The sequence below is a fragment of the Manacus vitellinus genome, unplaced genomic scaffold (genome assembly GCF_001715985.3).
Source record: "Manacus vitellinus isolate BGI_N305 unplaced genomic scaffold, ASM171598v3 scaffold_36_pilon, whole genome shotgun sequence".
NCBI classification, from domain to species: Eukaryota; Metazoa; Chordata; class Aves; order Passeriformes; family Pipridae; genus Manacus; species Manacus vitellinus.
Window position 1 is genome coordinate 7509276 of NW_021940508.1, and position 23780 is coordinate 7533055.

Sequence of the window (23780 nt, forward strand, 5' to 3'; positions counted from 1 at the left end):
TTCTCTGTGGTGATCAGTGGAAGGACCTGAGCAAATGGCTTGAAAGTGTGTCAGGGGAGGTTTAGGTTGGATATTAGGAAAAGGTTCCTCACCCAGAGGATGGTTGGACACCAGAATAGGCTCCCCAGGGAGGTGGTCACAGCACCAAGCCTGACAGAGTTCAAGAAGCGTTTGGACAATGCTCTCAGGTGTGATTTGTGATTGTTGGGGTGTCCTGTGTAGGGCCAGGAGCTGGACTTCTATGATCCTTGTGGGTTGCTTCCAACTCAGGACATTCTCTGATTCAGTGATTCTAAATTGTTACTTCCATAATTTGACTGAGGTGTCATAGAAAACTTGAAGGATTTATTTACATTTCAAGAGCAGCTAACGAGTAGTTAACATGAAATACTGATCACAGGCCTTATCTGTGTGCAGTGAGATTCTTTCATTGTGAGGACCCCAGTCCTGTTGAGTTATCTCACTTTGGATCCCTAGGCCTAAGGAGAGGGTAAATGTCTTGTCAAAACTGCCATCCCTCCTGTGAGGATGACTGATGAAATAACTGTGCTAATAAAAACATAAATGTATTCATTCAGCATTCATTTAAGTACATAATAAGATTTTATTTTAAAACTTAGATGACATGGAATTAGCAGACCACATACTAGCTGGATTAAAACCTGTTTTGCTGCCAGAGCCTAAACTTCATCTGTTTAGAGCACTAGTATGTGTGATCCCTTGGGAAAATGGTCTTGGAGCTAAAGGAGCAAATGAGAGTTGGGAGACATTTTAAAGACACTTTTCTTAGGGCTCAAGAGCTCTCAATCCTGATCCAGTTCAAGAAGCTGAGCAGGGGAGGCAAGAGGCCAGCTTGGCTAAGTCAGGACCTCTTAGACAAACTAAAACACAAACCCAAAATACACAGGCAGTGGAGGCAGGGATGTACATTTCAGTGAGATTACACGGAGATTGCAAGGACGGGATCAGGAAGGCCAAGGCACAGCTGGTGCTGAATGTGGTTAGTGATAAAACAAATAACAAGAAGGGTTTCTTTGAGTACATAGGACAACAAAGGAAGGAAGCTTGTAGCTCCCCGATGAGTAAAATGGGAAACCTGGCTACAGCTGACTGGGAAAAACTGAGGTAATAAACAACTTTTTTGCTTTGGTCTTCACCAGCAAGTGCTTTAGCCATGCCATCTAATTCACAGAATCCAAAGACAGGTATTTGTAGAAGGAAATACTGCCCATATTAGGAGAAGACCAGGTTTGAGACCATCTAAGAAGCCTGAAGGTGCAGAAGGCCATAGGACCTGAAGAGATGCATTCATTCAGTACAAACTAAAGTCCAAGGCAGCAAAATGGTACCACCATCGGTATTGCTGATGTGTTTGTCTCCTTGCCTTTAGCAGCAAAGTGCAGGCTGATCCAGACTCATACAGACTGCACTCGAAAAGGGTGAGAGTCCAGAACATTTGCAGTACATTGATGACAACATTGTGTGGGGCAATACAGCAGAGGAAGTTTTTGAGAAAGGAGAGAAGATAGAATCCAGATGGCCCAGAAGGCTGGATTTGCCATAAAGCAAAGTAAGGTCAAGGGACATGCCCAGGAAATTCGGTTTTTACAAGTAAAATGGCAAGGTGGACATCATCAGATTCCAATGGACGTGATCAACAAAATAGCAGCTATGTCCCCACCAACCAGCAAGAGGGAAACACAGGCTTTCCTACGTGCTGTGGATTTTTGGAGGATGCATATCCCAGAGTACAGTCAGACTGTAAGCCCTCTCTATCAAGTGACCCAGGAGAAGAATTATTTCAAGCAGGGTCCTGAACAACAACAAGCTTTTGAACAAATTAAACAGGAGATTGATCACACAGTAGCCCTTGGGCCAGTCAGGACAAGATGTGAAAAACGTGCTCTACACCACAGCCAAGGAGAATGTTCCTTCGTGGAATGTCTGGCTAAAAGTACCTGGAGAGACTCGAGGATGGCCCCTGGCATTCTGGAGTTGGGAATACAAAGGAGGCCTATTAAACCTCATCTGAAAAAGAGATATTGGCAGGTCATGAAGGGGTTTGAGCTGCTTCAGAAGTGATTGGCACCAAAGCACAGCTCCTCCTGGCACCTCAACTACCAGTGCTGGGCTGCAGGTTCAAAGGGTCTCTTCCACACATCATGCCACTATACAGAGTAAGTGGATTGCTCTGATAACACAGGATAGGAAATCCAATCACCCAGGGATCTTGGAAATCATCACCAGCAGGCCCCAAGGCAAAAATTTTGGACTATTATCATCATCAGAGGAGGAGAAGGTGACATGTGCTGAGGAGGCCCCACCACATAATCAGCTACCTGAAAATGAAAGGTGACACGCTCTCTTCACTGATGGTTCCTGATGTATCACAGGGATACATTAAAAATGGAAAGGTGCTGTATGGAGTCCTATGTGACAAGTCACAGAAGCTACTGAGGCACCAAGTGGATCAAGTCAAGTCTGGGCTGCTGAGATGTGGTAAAGACATCACTGCCCAGGCAGAGAAGCTGGCTGTAGAACTTCATCGTGCAGCTGCACACATACTCAAGAGTCAGATGCTTCCAAACCAAACCGCTGTATGATTCTGTGATTCCTTACTTGTGTCTCTCAAATTCATATTTGGCAGATAAATATTTTGCTAGAAAACAAAGTATATGGCCTAGTAGAAGTCCTTGAGGATTGAAACAGTCTGTACACAAACATAAGTGGTGTAATATGCAGCTGATCTTAATTTTTATTAAATCTTCTGAGTGAGTGGTGGATTGAGAATTCACTACTAATTATTTTTCCGCTATTTGCTTTCTAGACAGAGGGAATTGAGGCTTCTTGTCGAAAAAGAGGAGGGAAAAAAATGGCATATTTCCATATGTATTCTCTCAGTCCCTGCAGGATGACTTTTCCCCTTTATGAGTGAGCTAGTTTAGTTACCAGTCATTTGCTTGATTCTGATCTCTAAATAAAGTGCCTGATTCTGCAAATGCCTATGAAGTACAGAGGTGAACAGAAAGATGCAGTACCTTGCTGTAAAAGCCTCTTGGCTCAGTTTCCCCTCTCCCTGTTCCCTCTGAAGCACTCTGAGGCTGTCGTGTTTGGGAATATCTTTATTACAGTGACTGACCATCCATCAGCCTCAATCAGTGGAGGCTGAAAATAAAAAACTATCCATGTTCATTGGGCAGTGCATTTGAGAAATGGGAAAATACAAGACCGCCCAGTAAGTACACCCACCCAGCCTGTGTTTACCTGTCTGTATGTTGTAGGACAGTGCAACAAGAGCTGTTCCATGATCTGTGTTCCACCACGACTCCTCAGCTTCAGGACATCTATTAAGTGCCAGTTCATCTCTGTGAAAGCTCTGGTCTGGACATGACACCAATTTAGTTTGGTCATAGAGTTGTAGCAACTCTTACTTTGGATGCAGTCACACCAGTGTAAGGACCCTGTGCCAGCATTGCTCATGCTGATGTTACGCAAGACAGCTAGAACGGTCTACATATCTTTACATGGTTTACTTCTGTCTACATGAAGCACTATTTCAGACTAGGCACTAAGAAGAATTCAGCAGATACTTTTCCCAAATACCTCAGATTGCCAGTGCTTTGTGTGTGACTCTGTACTCTTCACACATCCTTGTGGGTGGCAAGTTACATCCATTAAATCCAAAGAAACTGTAGGATAAAATACATTGGCCATACAGACACTGTTTTTCCCTACTCAACTCATGTGCTGACAGTTGGTGCTGCACATAAAAAGCCAACTCTGAGGGCTGTCAGGGGCACTCTTGCCTTTGGAACATGAACTGAGGTGATTGCAAAGACCTGAGCTTGTATTCGTAGTGCTCTCATCAGCAAGGCAGAACACAAGCCCAACACCCACCACAGCCTCTTTGAACCCTGCACTGTAGGCTGTCAGTCTAGCCAGAAACCCAGCAATCTCATTTATGCAAAAACAAAAACAGAAAGACAGCTCCTCCTGATGGGAATAAAAATTAATTCCAGCCAAGCAGCATAAACCCTGAATTGCAAATTATGATGACAATATTTCCTTGTTCAGAAGAGCCTATCTCATGCCAAAGAAACACCGTTAGCATCAGAAACCCCATCCTAATAAATCACTGGTGAAAACTGCAGAAATAGGACACAAAAGAAAGGAAGAGGCTAGGGTCCTTTTTATAAATAACTCGCCACTCTGGAGTGAAATTGACACACAGTAAATAAGGGACCTTTTGTTTCAAAAAGTATACTTTGGGCAGTAGGACAAACGTGTTACTTGTATCTTGGCAGTGCTCCCAAATGCCTGCTGCACAAAAGACTGGTGATGTAATTATGGCCACAGCAGACCCAAAGAGATGCCAGCTCCTGTGCAAGTCCACGACTTTTTCCTCTGGTCTGGATTTATCTCACCTCACTTGAGTCATCTGAGGGACAGACATCTGCCTAGGTCAATTGTGAGGAGAGATCAGCTCTTCCAGAGGGCCACTTAGCTCCTCCCTTGAACATCAGGATGGATGCCCTCTGGATGTGCTGATCTCCCACTGCTGAGCAAAGCATAGACTCAGATTCTTAGCTGTTAGTTGGCTACAGCTGGCTGAGAGGATCTGTGCCCTCTGTCCACTATAAAATGGAATAAGAAGTCTTCTGGATCTCTTGTTCACTTAGATACAAAGCCACTGACTCTGGGCCTGCTCCCTCTGCATCTATTGCCTTTGGCACAGTGGACCCTAGCAGAACTAACAAATAAGCACACATGACTGTCCTGCTTAGTGTAAGAAGTTAGAACAGCTGCCTGAACAGGCTAAAGAGAGGGAGGTTACCCTCCCTGAGCTCGTACCTCTCCTCTGGCAGCTGGTTGGCAGGGCAGTGGGAAGGCACTGCCCATTTCCTACACTCTCTGAGCACAGGCATGTGAGCACAGGAAGGGTTTGCTGTGCTGTACAAGGCAAGCACTACCCTTGGAGCTTCTCACCATGCTTTCTTTTGCAAAAACTGAGATCTGCTCTTTACAGTAGATGCTGCCTGCTGAATTAAAGAGTGTCAGGCCAATTTAGGCTTCTTGGCCAATTAGCAGGAACATTTCCAGAGCTCTGATGGATTGAAAGTGAAGAGAAAAATGTAATTTTAAAAGGAAAATGAAATGTTGCAATATTGCAAGCAGAGTACAATCCTTACTAGTATAAATGAAGACAACCCATCTGGTTCCACTGTCAGAGCACAGAGAAACATAAGAATGAATACATATTTGGGACCATACCAAAGGTCCCTGTAGCTAAGTACCTTATATTAAAATAATACTGAGTAGTAACAGTTTCAATACTGTGAGAATCTCAGCAAATACAGGTCTGTCCCCTTGTAGGTACTCATAGCTTCCAGCAACTCATAACTATCAACTTACTGAATCAGATGGTTTATCCTTCCAACAGCAAGCTGTCCCTCCATGAATTGATCTAAACTCTTTTGAAACCATATGTATCTCTGTCCTCCAGATTACAAAGGAAGGAAGAAAAGTTAAAAAAATTTCCTTATGTGTCATATTATCCTGTTTTAAATTTGTTTTAGTCCTCCAATAACTGCTGTCTATGCCTATGTATTTCTGAATTTTTATATTATGGAATGGAAAGGTCTAATCCCTGTACTGAGTTAAGTCTGAATTTACTGCTTTGAAATTAGATGACTCCTTGCTATGAGATGCAATCCATGCCCCAGAGGATTATCTGAATTGATCTCAGTCCACTTTTTTAATATTTTAAATATCTCAATGATTCTTTTGCATTTATTACTTACAAGAGCCATACCCCACTGCAAATAGGTCCTTGTACTTTGGATTCCTGTAATGAGAAGACATATATATATAAGATTGCATTTATTATTAACCATGTAGATCCACAGAAACACACAGTGTTTCACACATTAACTTCAGAGTCCTTTCTCACAGGACTGCACACAGTTTGAGGGCTTTACCCCTTCACCACATACACCAGTAAAGTTTGCATAGAAGTAATTCTTCCAAACTCAAGATGTATAAAAAAAGCAGAACATTAGAAAACCAAGACAGTAGATGAAAAGGATAAAAGGGGCATAGACAGACATGATGTCAATCTCTAGCACTTCTTGGCTTATCCATTTCATAATCATGGAAAGTTTACTTTTAAAAATGAGGTCTTTGAGGACAGAAAAAAGGCAGGAATATGTTGGTTTCCATCCTTCAAGGGCAAGAATAAAGGCATTTCCAAATCAATAAACTCACTTTCCCTACCTGTCCTTAAATAATGAGAGATGCTTCAAGAGACAGTTATCAGTTCATGAATTCATGATCATTCCCACAGATCAGGAAGGAAAATTTCCTTCTCACCCAGCTGGTTAACAGTGTATGTGCTGTGCCAAATGCTGACTATGAGCTATTTGGCATCTACTGTGTCTTCTGAAGTCCCCTTGCTTAAAAAACATCTGCATTCTCTACAACCTCTACTGTGTGTGGACAGTGACTGTAGGTAGGTTTTCCATGGGATAAAGGTCAGAATTGTTGCAGTCCCTGAGCTCACACAGCACAACCAGTGGGTAACAATTCTGTGAAACAAATGCATGTGAAAATTACCTAATGAGTGTTTTCACTGGCCTGCTATTATGGATTGATAAAATAAACCACTTATTTTTTCATTTCTCTTTTTTCGTTGGGCTAATACCTAGGCATCCTAATGCTCTTGCTCTTTCCACTAAATGCACCACCACTGCTAAAAATGTGAGAATAAAAATTAAATTAGAAAAGCTTATTACATAAAGCAATTTGGAGTCATTCTTCCAATTTCAAGGCCATCTTTCTGTTATCATTTCCTGGAGACAAGAACGACAGCAGTACAAACTACCTATTAAAGATGCCTTTTCTCCCAGTTTTGCTTCCAGTTTTAGTGTTACTTTGTAATTCTCACACAACTGTATGCTTGATACTTTATTATATAATACTACAGTGGTTTGAAAGGCTGTCTCTTCATATATCCTCCTTAGCAGGGCACAAATGTGCTCACACTATCCTACAAACAAGTCATAGGAGGCCTAGCTGCAGGGCAGCACAAGGCAGGAGCTAACTAGGTATGTCTTATGCTCAGTGCATGAACCAAGACAGTGCTGAGGAGGATGAAGCACATTAAAAAGTGAATGGACTCATTCAGGTTCATGATGAGTGTTTTTTTCACAGTAATAATCGTAGTGATAATATCTCAGACAAAAAGAGAGTTGATTTCCAAGTATCAGCAATCACTTTTGGACTGACCAGGAATAACCATGCAGAAGTGGACTGCAGGGCAAACACCTATTGCACTGAACTGTGCAAGATTCCAATACACAAATAACACTGTTGTCTGGAGGGAAAGCCGTATGAAGACTGGCTGAGGTCACTTGGTCTGTTCAGCCTGGAAAAGCGGAGACCGAGGGGAGACCTCACTGCAGTTTCCTCGTGAGGGGAAGAGGAGGGGCAGGTACTGATCTCTTCTCTGTGGTGACCAGTGATAGGACCTGAGCAAATGGCCTGAAGTTGTGTCAGGGCAAGTTTAGTTTGAATATTAGAAGAAGGTTCTTCACCTAGAGGGTAGTTGGGCACTGGAACAGGTTCCCCAGGGCAGTGGTCACAGCACAGAGTTCAAAAAGCTTCTGACAATGCTCTCAGGCACGTGGTGTGACTCTTGGGGCTGGTCTGTGCAGGGACAGGAGCTGGATTTGATTTGTGGGTTGCTTCCAGCTCAGGACATTCTATGATTCTATGATTCATGCATCAAGGCCTTGTCTGATATCAGTAACTCGGCATTTTATAGTCCATGGTGTTACCTGCTTGGCATATGTGATGTTTTCATTTTCCTGCCTGCTGCTTTAATTCTTCTGTATGAATTCTTGTCAAAAATATAGTCACTATCCCTTCTCCTCCCCTAGATTTTTCAGGACAGATTCCTACAGCATATCATCCAAAGATATGAGACATCTACCATAGCTTCCAAGAAGGGACTCTTATTTGCTCTGCTAATTGCACTCACTTTCCCCCAGTGCTGCACAGAGCCTGCTCTGCCTTCAGTTTCTGCTGAAGGGCACAAGCCTGGCACGTTCAGCCTTATACAATTTGCTGTGCATCCAGTAGCACTGGGCATATCTAGATGCTGCCCAAGCAACTGACTGTAATAATTCAAAACCGTGTTCCCAGAGAAATCAGCCCTGCCTTATAATACTGTTACATTCCATTCCACTCCCGGGCACAACAGTCGAGAGTAAGTTTGGAATGAAGAGACTTACCAGGAGATGGCAGTAACTGCAAGTTTCTTGGTTTTCTCATACTGGAAATTCCAGAGTGGGAGGAGGGTTCCTTGCTGGGCTCTGAATTCATCTGAGGCATCCTCAAAATATTTGAAATCTAAACCAAAAAAAAGCCAAGGAAAAAGTCCCAGTGAATAAATCAGAAATTAATCAGCACGGTTCAGTGTCAGGGAAGCTTTAAAAACCACTCTGTTATCCTCACAGCCTCTGAATTACCCAATTGTTAGTGTATAAACTCTCTCAGTTCTTTAGTCTTAACTCCAAACCAGCACCTCAGCCCAAAAAATGCATTTTACCAACACCAAGTCCACCCACACACAAGAAAAATAAAAATCAAACTGATGATTAGCAAAGGATTAACAAGAAAGTAGAAACCCAGAGCAAGGTGTGACCTCAGGTCACCCACAGAACTAGACATGGCCTTTTAGGAGGAATCTGAGCAGAGAGAGTGAAACTCTTGCACAGTGACATCAAGACTGAATATGTTGCCGTGGCTGTGATCTGCATGTGAGCAGAGAACTGATCAGCTCTGGTTGCTGTCACCAGCACCTGCATCCAGGAAAAAAGTACCTGCTGAGGGATGGAAGTGCTACAGGGAGGGCAATGCCAACCAAACCTGCTGTTCCCAGCCAGCTCAGAGCATGGCTAATGTGGCATCCTCTCTGCATGTCCATGGTCTGCTGTACTACTTGCCTTGTGTGAGTCAGTAGGTTCCTAGCCCTGCTCATTTTATCTCTGTTCCTCTATTCTATTCTATTCTGTTCTGCTCTTCCTTGTCCTTGCTATGGCTGTAGATACTAACCTGCAGGACTTCGGGCTTAAGTTAGAAGCATCTCTCAGTGGGCCATACCTTGTGCAATGTCATCAAAGGTGTTCAGATTCACCATCCGCTCTGCTATTTTAGCAGCCTTTGCAACTCTGGTTATAGGCTCAACGTGCTGAAGAGAAACGAAGGAAGAGAAAATGTATTTCCTATCTGTTTACAGGCCCTTCAGACCTCATGTGACTGAAAAACTTGAGTCCTTTGACCTTGAATACAGATTAATTTGAAATGCCTCAAACCAGCACCTAATGATAATGACACTTGAAATAATGCAATTACTTTATTACAAATTTAGCAAGATGCCATTCACAGCTGAGCTGCAGTAACTTCAGTGTTTGTTCCTGATTTAGCTCATTTGGAAGGTACTTACCTGTGAAGGCAGTTAAGAGTCTTGTCTTTCAAGCTAACTCATGACAGGATGAGCTAAAAGCAAACACGATTCCTCCCCCATCTCAATGGATATAACAGTTCATTACACTCAGTAATGAAATCACAGGTGCTTGATCATGCATGAGCATCCTTGTCCCTACCTGGAGATCTCTAAGTGGTGTGTCAAGCAAACATCAGAGGATTTAGGAGTCCTTTAATTAATCACCAGGTAATTTCAACTTGATGCATCCACACATCCATGGACAAATGGAACAAAGAGAGCCCAGCAGGGGCTGTTTGCCTGTCGGCAGGTGGCAGGTTGACATGCTTTGTCTGACAGAGCCCTGGGACTGATCATCACAATCCTATAACCACCTTCTTTCCAAACTCTATTTTCAACTATTTTTTGTGTGAGCATGTTGACCACCAGCAAAAACCAAACTGGATTAACTAGCAAGTAGGACAGGAAGCCTGGGTGCCAGCAGTAGGAAGGACAGAGTACAAAAGTCCACAGACTGTGCTGGACCAGCAGGACAATGCTATCACAGTTCTGTGCAACAATGTGAGAGTGCCAGGGCACATGCAAAGTGCTCTGAGAGTGTGCTGCTCCAAGTACCTGAACGCCCATCTGCTACTGCTGCCCCAAAGCCCCATTACTGTTTCAAAGCCTTTCATCTTCAATCCTGTGCTAGGAACTGATGGCTGCCAGCACACCAACATTTTCTTCACAGTGTCAATACTGAAAAGAAACATGTCATCCTTGACACAGCTCAGAGAGTGCTCTGAACATGAAAAGAAAAAGTGAAATGAGTTACCAAAACTACATCACCCAGTCACAGTCAGAACTAAGAACATGACTTCAGATTATGTGTGTCCAGCCCTCCACATCTTTCCTGGGCTCTGCCACACTCAAAGGAGATTAAGTCTTGCTTGAAAGAGCATGAAACTCATAGGATGACGCAGAGATGAGAGAACAAGAGAGAAAAAAGTTTCTAAAAATTGCTATACTTCTATAAATTCATAGTTTGCTTACACCTCCAGTATTGTGTGCAGTCTTCTTTTCCCATCTCAGAAAAAACTATGTAGAACTTGAAACCAAGTTGAAAGAAGGGCAGCAAGGATGGTCCAATTCTGGAATGGTGTCTGTGCCAGGAAACACTGAGTCAGCTGGGACATGCCAGTCTGTAGAAGAAATGGCTCGGGAAGACATGAGACAGGTCTAAATGGTCCAGAGAGGATGGACAGGGACTGACTGTTCACTGCCTCTTCTGCTACAAAAAACAGAGGTGTCAAGTGAAAGTTGTGTACGTCAAGTTCAAAACAAACAAAAGAAAGTGACTTACAGAAAGATGACACATCTGTGCAAGTCCTTGCCAAAGAGTATTGTAGATGCAAGAATTCCTCAAGGTTTCAAGGAGCCAGTGCTTCCATTCAAAGCACATAATGCTTAGAAAGTAGTTGAAAACAGTTGAAGGCTGAAAGACTATTTGGGACTGAGATATACTCTTGCTGGGTTCCTACCCTTTAAGGAAGGGTAACCAACAACCACATTCACTTGTGGATAGTCATCTGAAGCCATGGGGTTCCTCTCATGTTCTTCGGGTTTTCTCTGGGTCTAAGGGATGACTTCTTGAAAACAGTACAGAGAATTTACTGTCATCTTCAGAATTTAAGAAAGTGCAGGAAAAGATGTTTTCAAATTTTAACACCGCATGATATTCCCTAGATATTAGGAAGTCATAAGTATTAAGAGAAATTAAAGAGGAAGAGAAAGACGATGCTTGAAACATCTCAAGTAGAAATCAATAGTCTCAATTGCTTGAAATTCTCTCGTTTGACTTTCAGTTGTCATTTTTACTTCTGTCACAATAAGATCTGTTTTTCTCTAAAACACATCCTTAAAAAAAAAAAGCAATTCATCTCTGCTGACATTTTTCCAACAGTATTAGGATTATGACTACAAAAGCCATTGGCTGACATGAGCATATTGCTCTGAGTAACCTTAATTGATAGAGGCTAAATGTTGAAAAGGTTACAATACAATTTAGAAAAAGAGAAGTGCAACAAACAATTTTCTCTCCAACGCTGTAAAAGTCACAGTTACAAGGTATAGAGAACAGGTCCCCTGGAGTCCTGCTGGTTCACCACGTTTATTTGTTTCCATTAACCAGTGATGCAGGACAAAATTTCTCTTCCGTTTGAACAAGCATCTGCTACTGCAAGGGGCTGGGGAAGAAAGGTAGTGCTGTACCCTGCAGACGTGAGCAGGATTTTGGTTCTTGGGCTCTTACACATCCAAGGAAACTTGCACTGCAGGCATTCTGACTTTCCAACCTGAGACAACATTCTGGACTGAAGATCATAAGATAAAGCTTACTCAAAGATGAATGCTGGATCCTGCCTCATCTATGATGACACTAAGCCATGCGGTGTGGTCAACACACGGGAGGGAAGAGATGCCACCCAGAGGGACTTGGACAGCCTTGAGAAGTGGGTCTGCAAGAACCCCATGAAGTTAAACAAGGTCAAGTGCAAGGTCCTGCACCTGGGTTGGGGGAATCTCAAACATGGATACAGGTTGGATGATTAATGGATTGAGAGCAGTTCTAAGTAAAAGGATTTGAGGGTAATGATGGATGAAAATCTGAATATGATGTGGCCATGTGCACCCCCAGCCCAGAAAGCCAATCCTGTCCTGTGCTGCATCCAAGGCAGCGTGGGCAGCAGGGCAAAGGAGGGGATTCTGCCCTTCTGCTCTTCTGGTGAGACCCCACCTGGAGAACTGCATCCAGCTCTGGGGTCCCAGCGCAGGAGGGGTATGGACCTGCTGGAGTGTCCATGCAGAGTCCATGAAGATGATCAGAAGGCTGGAGTACCTCTTCTATGGAGACAGGCTGAGAGTTAGGGATGTTCAGCCTGGAGAAGAGAAGGCTTTAGGGAGACCTTATAGCACCTCCCAGTACCAAAAGGGGGCCTACAGGAAATACATGGTGGGACTCTTTATCAGGAAGTCTAGAGATAGGATGAGGAACACCTGTTTTAAACTGAAAGAGAGTAGGTCTAGATTAAATATTAGGAAGAAATTCTTTACTGTGAGGGTGGTGAGACACTGGCACAGGTTGCCAAGAGAAGCTGTGGGCATCCCCGTCCTGGAAGTATTCAAGACCAGGTTGGATGAGGCTCTAAGCAACCCGGTCTAGTGGAAGGTGACCCTGCCCATGGCAGGGGAGTTGTAATATTCTATGAATCTATGATACTATGATTCCATGATAACTATGATTCCATAGTTTTGGGGGTTTTCTTGGTCAATGGAAAGTAGGCTTTAAATTGAGAAAAAAAAAAGAAGAAAAAAAACAACCTCGGTAAATGCAGAAAAAATGTATTATTCAATTGTTTGGGGTTTTTTTCTGCAATGCAGGAAACTCTCCAGATGAATCAAAAAAGCTTTAAGTCAGCTTTTCTGTTAGGTGTTGTTAGCAATACAGCCATGACTAACTACATTTTTGGCATTAAACTGGATCGGTGTAAGTAATTTTGTCATTGTATCCTGTCCTATTTCACGTTTTATTTATTCTGTATGCTACTGAAATAAATCTTCAGAGGAAGTGCTAGGCTTAATTTATCTTTTTTTTTTTAAATTTCTGTTTGAAACTCACTTTTCCGCTCAAGGTCATTTCTGGGCCAGCTAATCAAATGCAATGAGAGCTCAAAGGATAACAAATATGTTTTGTTTATTTCTGTTCGTAAGTTATTTTTAGAACAGTAATAATGTTAATTGAACCATATGTAAGATGGATAATGGGCTAATAATTTGAAAAGAAATGTCTTGGTCTTGCTCTGCAATTCTTTAACACTAATGGCTTCATATTTGCCTCTCAGCAGCTGGCCAGTCGCAATGTGTAACTCCTGCAACCTGAAGCACAAGAAAAAGCTTCTGCTGGTGTGTAACTACATATCCAGAAGACAAACCCTACCCTAAAATCATTGTAGTAACTGCTCATACCTCTAGCAATACACATACTGTGACTAGAGGAGCCCCTGGCTTGCAAAGAAAGAAGCACAGTACAGGGCTGTTGTCATCTGTTGCCCAGCCAACACCTCCATGCACTGCAAACACCCAATGTAAATCCCAAATAAAGCTCCCCAGGTTGAATTGTGTCAACTAGTTATTAATTTCCAAAACTGTACTTATCTGATCATTTTCACTCCTCGCTTTTAATTCTGATACACTGTTAACAGCAAACTGAAGACAAGGGAGTTGGTAATAACTCATCCAGTCCTACAGATGACCAGGAACAGGTGAAGAATAATGTGAAAGTAATTGCATTCTAATTTCAGCTGTTATGTAAAAAATATTAGTGGTTTCCAAGGGCTGCCAAATGATAACTGTGACCCTCTGGGCTGCCTCACCAGGCATATCTCAGAAAGGGGTAATGCTACAGTGAGATAGACAAGTCAGACAGGACCCCACATGACTCAGAAATGCACATTTCTCTGTTAAATACAAATTTTGTTTGGACTTCTTAGGACAATGATCAACCACTTCTGTTTCAGAGGAGATTAGAGATCATTCCAGGACAGTAAGTTCCAGCTTTAACATATTCCTTACTGTTTCACATCCATTTATATTTCTGTTGACACTATCCTCTGCCTCGGTAATTCTCCCTCTCTGCTATCTAACTCAGATTCCTTCTCCACCTTTGCATTAAAGATAAATATGCTAAGATTTTTTAGTATCATGTATTCAAGCTTTCCATTTCTTATAGTCTTTTCCGTATGTGTGCAGGTTTGCAATCTATCATCTTTGAAAAGGGTGATTAAAATCACATATCCCTGTACTATTCCTGAAAATCTATCACCCCACCTTACCTAACATAAACAGTTTCTCTGCTATCCATCACAGAGTATATTCCAGCAATATACTTGTCTCTTGTAGCCACATCACAACTCTCCAACCAACACACTCATGTTTCTCCCTGTCATTACAATCTGTAAGCCCTTACCTTACCAAAGACTGTTTTGATACTCCAAAATGCAGTCTCCCTCTCCACCAGTCCCTCCCAGTTTGTACTAATAACAACTTTTCTGGTATGTCTAACAATTGCCTAATGGCACCATATCAATAGCTTTGCAGAATTGCAGATAGATTACCAGTACTCTACTTTCCTCATTAAGGGAAGACACAATTTGCCTTTCATCAAAGAAAGAGGTGAGATTATTTGGACACAGCCTACCTTTGGTAAACATGTGGTATTTTACTCCATTTCATATATACTCCCAGTTCTGTATTCTTTTCCTCCCTATTAATTCTCTTGCCTCATGTATTGTTAGAGGTCAAATTAATGGAATCATTTTTACCCCTCTTATATACAACATGTCTTTGTGATACTCTAATTATATAGCTCCAACCCTCTTTGCACAGATTCATTAAAAAACCTTACTATTAGACTTGTGATTTCATGCCTTGCCAGCTCAGGGTCAGAGGAGCAAGCCTGCATGAAGGTCTTTGCATTTTGTTTCTAGCTCAGATACTGTAATTTCCAACTTCATGCAACAACACGAGGAGGGTTGTACTGGATCAGACCCAGCATGTATCTGGGTCAGGATTGTAGAATCATAGAATCATTTAGATCGGAAAAGACCTTTAAGATCATCAAGTATCCTCCCTTACGGCCTCTTATCATAGCAACAGCTTCCATCAGACATCCACCATAAGCAGATGGCTTAGGAACAGCAAGAACAGGACAACATTTCTGCCTAGTTATCTTTGCTTCCAGATATTTTCAGCTCAGAAAATTTCATATCCTTCCTCTTTGATATTCTGTGTTCTCCATGTTCAGTGTACTGCCTTTACTGAAAACTGAGGAAAAGTTTCAAATGCTGCATCACTGCCCTCAGATGTAGCACACCCTTTCTTCCCTAGATCCAGGCACGCTGAGAGATTTCGAAGAGTCCTTCATCACAATCTCCAGTCAAATACTTTCTGTTATTCCAACTTTTATTCACTCATATCTTCTTTATATCATTCTCATCCTTTTTTCTGCTGGTATCCTTGGTTACCTCCATTCCTTTTCCTGTTGGCTGCCTCTCTCTTCTGTTTTGCTAAACTATGATCTCCCAGCTTCTCTATGATGCATAGCTTCATTCCACTTCTTTTCCCCCAGTGAGAAGCTTCTGCTTAACTGTCAAGGCTTCCCTCCCCTCCCCTCCCCTCCTCTCTTCTGCTTTTGACCATGTTCTTTCACAGATCACATCTTTCCTCTCCCAGTCATGTGTTCTCTTGACCTATTACTCAGTACCAGAACTGTTTTCTCTCTCTTTTCATCCATTACCTTTTCAAATCTTCATCTAATCCCTACATCATCTCCAGTTGTGGCTCTAGTTCTTGGATCTTCTCTTTCATGGCCTCCTACCATAGCAACAGATTCCATCAGGCATCCATCCATGGTAAGAGCCACTCATTTTCTCTTCTTCTTTCCTTTGGGTTGAATTTGTTGCTATCTCAGTAGATTTCACAGTAACTTTTGATAATACCTAGACTGACCAAAACAATGGTGGAAATCAGTTGCTACTTCTTGCCATTGCATCCTTGATCCAGATCAGCCACGTCTCCTGTCTGATGTTCCACAGTTCCCTTCAGCAATGATCAAACACAGTTTATCTTCAGAAAGCACTCAGCTGGGAAAGCTCTATTTCAATAAGCATGGTGCAAGGTATGTAATCTGTGAGTTAGGAGTTCCACAAAACCCATTTCTCCATTTGTGACTTGAGACCAGAAATACAGATTCTGATGCCATCAACCTTTCATTTGCATAGACCTACACATGAACAGATACAACAACTGTTGTAAGTCTGATTTGAGCCTTGGAGTACCTGGGGTTGCATTTTCCCAGTTAATTAGTGGAAAATTTAGCAAGTCTTTCATGCAACTAAAGTTGGTCCACCAGCCTCACAGAGGACCTCAGTCTGAGACACTGGTTTTGCATAATGAAGCTTTCCTTTCACTTGACTTTCTGTCTTTCCTGCAAGCCCTCTGCAAAGTGAAAAGCAAAGCACCAAAGGAACAGATCATGAATTACTGGATTCCAATTTCCCACTGTCGTCAGTGGAGTGTGCAGCAGGTTTTTTACAATATGGTTTCACTGGTAGAATATTTACTTTATTTTCATCATCAGTTTTCAGCAGTCCACCGTTTAAGCCTATAACTGTAGTGTTGACTTCAGGTTTAATTCTCCAAAACATACTCAGGTGAAAGGTTCACTAGTTTTTGAAAGGACCTTGAGTTTCCATGGCACAATTCACAGGAAGAAGCCTATCAGAACATGGTCTGTTTATACTGTAAGGTTTATGCTGGCACAGTGCTGTGGGCTGTCTAAGCCAGCCAAATCCTCTGCAGTTGTATCAACCATATGGTATGAAAGTGATAAAGCCTGTTTCAGAAATCAGCTCTTATTACATGGAGATATATATATATATATATGTGTGTATATATATATATATATGTCTTACATATATTGATATATCTACACCTATTTCAGGGGCAAATTAAGAACTAACTGCCATGATTCTGTATTACAGTTCTCAGTGTACTTTGCTCCACTCATCATAGAAATTATTTCAGTTTTCCTTCTAAATGGTTTAACTTAGACTGGGGAGGAAAGAACCACCCACAATTCTGTACAAATCAGACTCTGTTAAACCCTAACAGAAACTTCCTGAATCCCTTGAAAACATTCTGGAGCATGAAGAAAATCTTGCAGGGTTGCGATAGTGTATCCTCAGTGTTTGAAGTGGGATGTTATTTTTAAGATGGGGATACTGTCACTTGAGTGGAATGAATTGTGTCATGCTCACAAGGCACTCCCAGGCTACTCCTGATTACTCCAGAGGAGCCTGGATTACGAGGCAGTATCACCCCCACAGCAAGGTTGCAGCATCAGCTTGGAATGTGGCAGGCATTAGGATACCTGCTAGTCTGAGAAGCCAGACTGAGCGAGGTGCTCCAGTCCAGCAGCCCTTGCATTCACTGTGCTACTTCGCAGGACTTGGAGTGACTGACCTTCTCTTGGGGTGGTCACATCACCCTGCCTGAGGTAACAGGGTGGTGTGTAATTACTGACCATGGCGTAGAACTCCAACCACTTCTGTCACTTCCCAACTAAATGAATAAATGAGGCATCAAAAATCCCCTCCCCCAAATTTCGTCAAGCCTCACAGAATCATTATTCAATTTTAAGTATCTAGTCTTCTATTTCAATTAACTATCATTAGCTTTTATATAAATTATACATTATATATCATTTATGTATCTACAATCAGAAAATGTATAAATTGTAACTCTATAAAATTATAATTAAAATTAAGAAATAGTGAAAAGTGGTTTACTACAGTACAGTATTTTGAAATAATCCTAAATTTCTCTGCCTTCCAGGTTGAACATTTTATGTAAAACCTCTGCATCCCTTGCAATGGAAAAGTCACACACTATTTCTACTTATTTTGTTCTTTTATCCCTCACATAATAATAAAAAATGAGACACAAACATACTGCACAAAAGAAAGCAATATAGCTCACTTGGAAATCCGGTTTGAAAATAAGATCACACAAAATTGAAATCCTGCTTTATACAGCAAAACATAAATCCTGTTTTGCTGTATAAAACAGGATTTTTTTTGTAGGAAATACAATTCCTAGCAAAAAGTAATTTTTGCATTTCTTAAGGTTGTTACTCGCCAGCTGAGACAACTGGCTACACTGCCAGCATGACTTGCTTTCACCTAATTTGCACTGCAGATGTAGCCAGCACCACTTCAAGCAGCCTTCTTCCAGCATTATGAAACCTACCTGTACCTCCACATGGGATAACTTCCTTAAACCTCTCTTCTCCTCTTCTTTCTTTACTGCCTGAGGTTTTGTTTTTTCTTTCTCTTTTGCCTTTTCCATTCTCTGAAGTTCCTCCACATAGGCATCATAGATGTCCCACTGAGAGACACAGAGGCAGGATTTATCACGACCTGATCAATACTCCTGAGAGCAGTCATCTACACCATCCCAAAAATATGTAGTCATCACCACAGTAACACTGCTGATGGAATTAGCTGAACATCCGCCTTCTTGCACAAAAAGTGAAGGGTTGAAGTCCAGGCTTTTTAAAGCACAATGGGGTATGTCTTATGTTTTAAGAACACTTTATTGCATTTTTAATAATTTCCTTCCTCCAACACTCTATTTACTGCTTTGACTCCGTATCTTTTTGTAGGACTTTGTGTTTGGCTAATTTACCAGTGTTTAATAGGAAACAAGCATTAAACATCTGATTTATGACATTTCTCATGTGGTGTTGGAAAATTAAATTGTAGCTGCTTAACACAATTTAAATCTTGGACTCCAACTCTGCAGCATATGATGCAAACTGAGAGCAGTTTTACATCTTCTGCTGTGCCACATGCCACAAATGTCTTACTTGAGCTGATTTCAAAAGTAATTTTTCTACTTAAGAATTATTCATTAGTATTGAAATGCTAGTACCCTATCTGAAGCAGGTTTATTAGTTTCAGGACAAAAACAAAAAGCAATCTGACACATCAGCTTGGGAGAGGGAGTATGATTCAAACAGATAATACAGACTAGAACACCAGAATAAAGAAATGTAGCAGAAACCTTTAGTAAAAAAACTGCATTGCGTTGTAAATTTGCAGGCAGAAATTAAATGGAAAGATGTTCCACATATCAGGGAAGACAAAGATGAGACAAGTATGAGAAGGAGTAGAACAGAAAAGTTTGGGATAGGAAAATGTGACCATAAGAAAGAACATGAAGGAAAAAGAATGGGGGGGAAAGTTTATGTAAAAATATTATTTTAGATCCACTGAAAATTTCAACTGAATCAAAAGAAACAAATGGAAAACTTTTTCCCTCAGCTTTCAAACATTTCATGCAAAATCTTAGCCACAGCCTGATTATCTGTAAATCTCTGTTCCAAGTCTCAGGTCATCTTACTGCCAGAAAAAAATGGAAGAAAACTCCAGCTGGAGGGAGGGAAGATTTCCGGCCAAGTACTCTGTGATTTCAGGTTCAGGAATAGACTGGGATACATCTATCAACCTGACAGAGACATCTTCACTCCCATTCCTACCACTTTCCTATAACAACATTTTTTAAGTTGCTGCCACTGCCTTATAGTTTCTCCTTGGGTGTTCCTGTGATACACTGGTAACGAAACAATATTTTCAACAACAGTCTGACACACTGGTTTGAAACAATATTCGTATCAGTGACAAACACAAATACATTTTGCAAATATCTGGGAATTGACCAGCAGAACTGGCTGGATTCCCTCTCCAATGAAAGTTGTAGCATATTTCATGTGTAAAATTCCATCCAAAATAATTTTTTTACATTATTTTAAGGGATGGAGAAAATCTGTACAGTTTTTCATCATTAATATATAGGCACATTCCCACTACAATAAAACAGAGCTAAGTTTCTTGCAATAGGTTGGTCTTCCATGTTCATTTTGCTGTCATTCTGATTGGGTTCATCTTCAGGCTTGAGAAACCTGCTTTTGCATACAGCTAAACTTAGAAAAAGTAAAAACCCAAGTGCTGCATATGTCAAATTCTTAACAATACTCCCAAAAACTCCATGAACTTTCGTAAATTTCCAGTTGTACAAAATCTTCAGAGGTCTCCACTCTCTAAACAATGTGTTCAAAGTGGAGCTAGCATGCAGACATGTCCTAAATGCTTTTTCATTGCTTTGTTCCTGTATTTTGAGACCCCATCAAGCCTGCATCGTGTGGCTTTAGGTGATGGAGGTGTCCAGCAGCTGACTAGGTATTGAATGCTGGACCCTAGATCCTCCTAAATAACCAGCTTGCTCACCACACAGTGATGGAAGATCTTTAGCAACAGGACAGTTCCCACTCCCACTCTGTGTCCCTAGAGGAGCCAGTGCCCTGCAAGCTGCAGCCCACTTCTTACTGAGTCCAAAACCATTCTCACGCTGTGATTTCCCCATTTCCAGTCATTTAAGAGTCTCTAAAGCAGACTGGTCAGGGTGCCTGGCAAAAAATGAACCAATTAAAAGCAGCTAAACTGAGACACTTAACCTTACAAATAAAAACCATGAGCAAGTTCACCCATTAGGCAGAAAAGAGGGCCATACTAGTTTGTCCTCAGATACAAACCAGAGACCAAAGCCCATGCATGGAAATTCATTCCACTGCAAGGAATGCAAACACAATAATTTGCTTTTAACTTTCTCATATCTCAGTTTCCTAAATATACTCTAAAAAACGTTAAAGGTAAAGAGTATATATATTTATATGTATATACCTGGTGAACAGTGGCTGAGAAATTTAGCGAAGGTATAGGCTCTGTCTGACATCCTTTTTCCTGAAAAAAAAGAAATGTAAAAGGAAGAGTAATCTTGGCATTGAAACCCTCTGCAGTGACACAGTCCAGTTGTGGAAACAGTCTGCATGATTAACTTGACAGACAAAGGACTCCTAGAACACTGCACAACATTACTGGTGATCGTGCAACTACAAACAGATTTTCTTTTGGACCAAAAGAAGGTTCTCAAGACCTCCTGATTTTTTCCCCACATACTTAAATATTCAATTTCAGTATTTAATTTTGAAGGAGTTCAAATGGTTTGTTTTATGTCTACCATTTGAAACATTCTGATATCAATTACAGTATCAGTTATGACTTCCTACCACATTGGAAAAGTTTTGTCCTATATTTTAAACAGCCAGTTGGATAGAACAGACAAACAAAGGAGTTGAACAGAATGAAACTTATAAACAATTCATCTGATGCTACTGATATAAGACTTTTATCATCCTTACATGAACATTCTGAAATGAATTAATATAATTCTGTAAAACTTTCATTTAATGGAACAGCATCTTCTTTCGAAAAATTGTTGTGTCAGAACATTTTTAAGAAGCTGCCTGTAGCACTTCACTGACCTCTGAAACTAAGAAGTCTCAGAGGTGGAAACTGTACATCCTGTACAGCACACAGCAGTACTTCACAGCTACTTAAGGTCTATATTCTGCTTTCAGAGGCAGAATCACACAGAGGCACACAAGCCTCTTCCAATAAAATCAATGGGAAGAGAAGATGCAGACTGGGAACATAGAAATAATTAATTCTGTGGCCTCCACTGGGATTTTGAAAGATGCAGAAATCTTAGCTCAAACTTTGTAGTAAGCACTTCACTGTCAGATAAACTCTCTCGAGATCCTCTGTCTCTACCAGTGGGCAGAGATGGTATTCCTTCTAGGAGATGGTAGCTCCAGCAGCACAGTTACTCTTATTTCCCTCCAAGTCTATCAGATGTAAAGGCACCTAACTGTACCTGTAACGGCTGCAAGAAGTCAGGCAGGCTCTCTGAGGAACCTGCATATATTCTGATTGTAGGGTAGCAAGGAAAGCAAGAGAATTGTCTCTCTGAAACTTCTATCCCTAATGCAGAAACCTCCTTTTTGAGCACTCAGTTGGGGGCCAACATTACCGGGATTGCTCAATCAGGAGGTTGCATGACAACACACTCAAAGGGAATGGCTGTGGGCTCAGCAAAAATCTTAGGGAAGGAATATAAGGTTTTGGGTCTGTAGTGATTGGAAAGTGCATGCACAGAGTGGGAGGGAGATGTACCATGTAGCAGCAGTAAAGATTTATCATACATGGGTTTGTTACTGCAGTACCCATGCTTAATACAAGCACAAATACATTTGTCCTTTTAATATAAAGGCATTAATACCCCTGTTACACTAGTAAGAATTGAAGTAAGAGATCATAAAAGGGCTGAGTGCCAAACAGGAAATGCTTTCATGCATTAGAAGTCCTCAGCTACTGTCCTAGCCATCGCTCCGTACTTTTTCAGACGAGAAAATAAACATGAAAAATACTATATCCAAGTAGAGGTTTAAGGATTTACAACAGCACAAAAATGTTTTGGTGTAGGCTGTCCAAGAGTCCATGAGGCAAGACATTTTCTGTCACCATTTTCCCCTTCCCAAATGTTTTACAACAGTAAAACACTGTACTTTTTTCCTAATAGTATCTACAGAGATCACAGGATATGACACAAACACATGCCCTCCCAAAGCAAAGATCCTCCGAGTCACTGAAGGAACTGCAGCATACCCGCAGAGGGTTGAAGGGCGTCGTTGAAGCTCTCTCAATGAAGTTGAACTGGTTTGGAAGCTTCTTCTCAGGTGCTTTTGGAGGAGGAGGCTCTTCTGCCTCGGCTGCCTCGGCTGCCTCTGCTGCCTCGGCTGCCTCAGTTACTTCCTCAGCTGCTCCCTCTTCTTCTCCTCCCTCTTCCCCTCCTGCAGCCTGCAAGAAAACACAGTAGTGACTCCACCTTGAAAGAAACAGAACCACTTTTCCTTCTTCTCAGACTGCTGGATTCAATATTTAAGACGTAAATTAGGAAACTTCCAGCAATCAGAGTGAGGAGATTCTGAAATGATATCTAAATGGGAATATAGAAATCGAGGAATTGAAGTTTCTTGAAAACAAAACCATGAAAGAGATAACATAGCATAACTGCCTTTGGTAAAATGGACTCAGGGGCCAGAAGATTCCATTAGAGTTCAACTACCCTGTGTTTTCCTTTCTTTGCTAGACAATGAGCTTCATCTAAAACTAGTCTGAATTTGATTCCAGGGTCTGACACTGTGTAGATAAAAACAAGCTTCTCAAAGGCTACTCCTTTCCTATCAGCCAACTGTCTTTAAATCAGGCCACTGTTCATTTAATTTGGTTATGCGTGCTGCTTCCATCCCTACACATTTTGTTTTTCACCAATGGACATATTGTCAGGAAGATTCCTGATCCCATCAAATTACACTGCATCTTGATATAACATCTGGATAAAGACAGATCCAATGTGTTCCCCCAGCACAGCTTCTGCAACTGAAAAATGGCAGCAGGACTCCAGTTGTTTTCTGCAGGTTCTCACCTACAGCAGAGACATCTCAGATATAAAAGAATCAATCACAGAAGCTTCTCAGCAAACCCATTTTATAATAATACAGTTTCAAATCTAAAACTAAAAATAAAATGGACATCTCTCAGCTGACTGTGCAGAATTACCTCAGTATCTCCTGTCTGTTCTTCATCTTTAATCTCTGCCTGTTCAGATGTTTCAGCAGGAGTCTCATCAGGAGCCTTTTCTGATGACAGAAAGGATAAGTGAATAAGCCCAGAATAATAGGACATATTCTACCATATTCTGCAGATCCTCTGTCTTCTGA

At 41.4% G+C, this 23780-nt stretch overlaps 1 protein-coding gene across 1 annotated transcript in view; it reads right to left on the reverse strand.

The window, feature by feature from the left end:
• Positions 1-23780, reverse strand: part of DNAI1 (dynein axonemal intermediate chain 1) — a 141416-nt gene that overhangs the window by 99466 nt on the left and 18170 nt on the right. Inside the window, exons 6-12 of the mRNA XM_029961550.1 lie at positions 23620-23699; positions 22666-22857; positions 20842-20901; positions 18350-18487; positions 9163-9250; positions 8292-8409; positions 5802-5845 (exon numbers count right to left, since the gene is read on the reverse strand). Coding sequence (XP_029817410.1) covers positions 5802-5845; positions 8292-8409; positions 9163-9250; positions 18350-18487; positions 20842-20901; positions 22666-22857; positions 23620-23699 — 720 coding nt within the window. The remainder of the gene's footprint in view (positions 1-5801; positions 5846-8291; positions 8410-9162; positions 9251-18349; positions 18488-20841; positions 20902-22665; positions 22858-23619; positions 23700-23780) is intronic.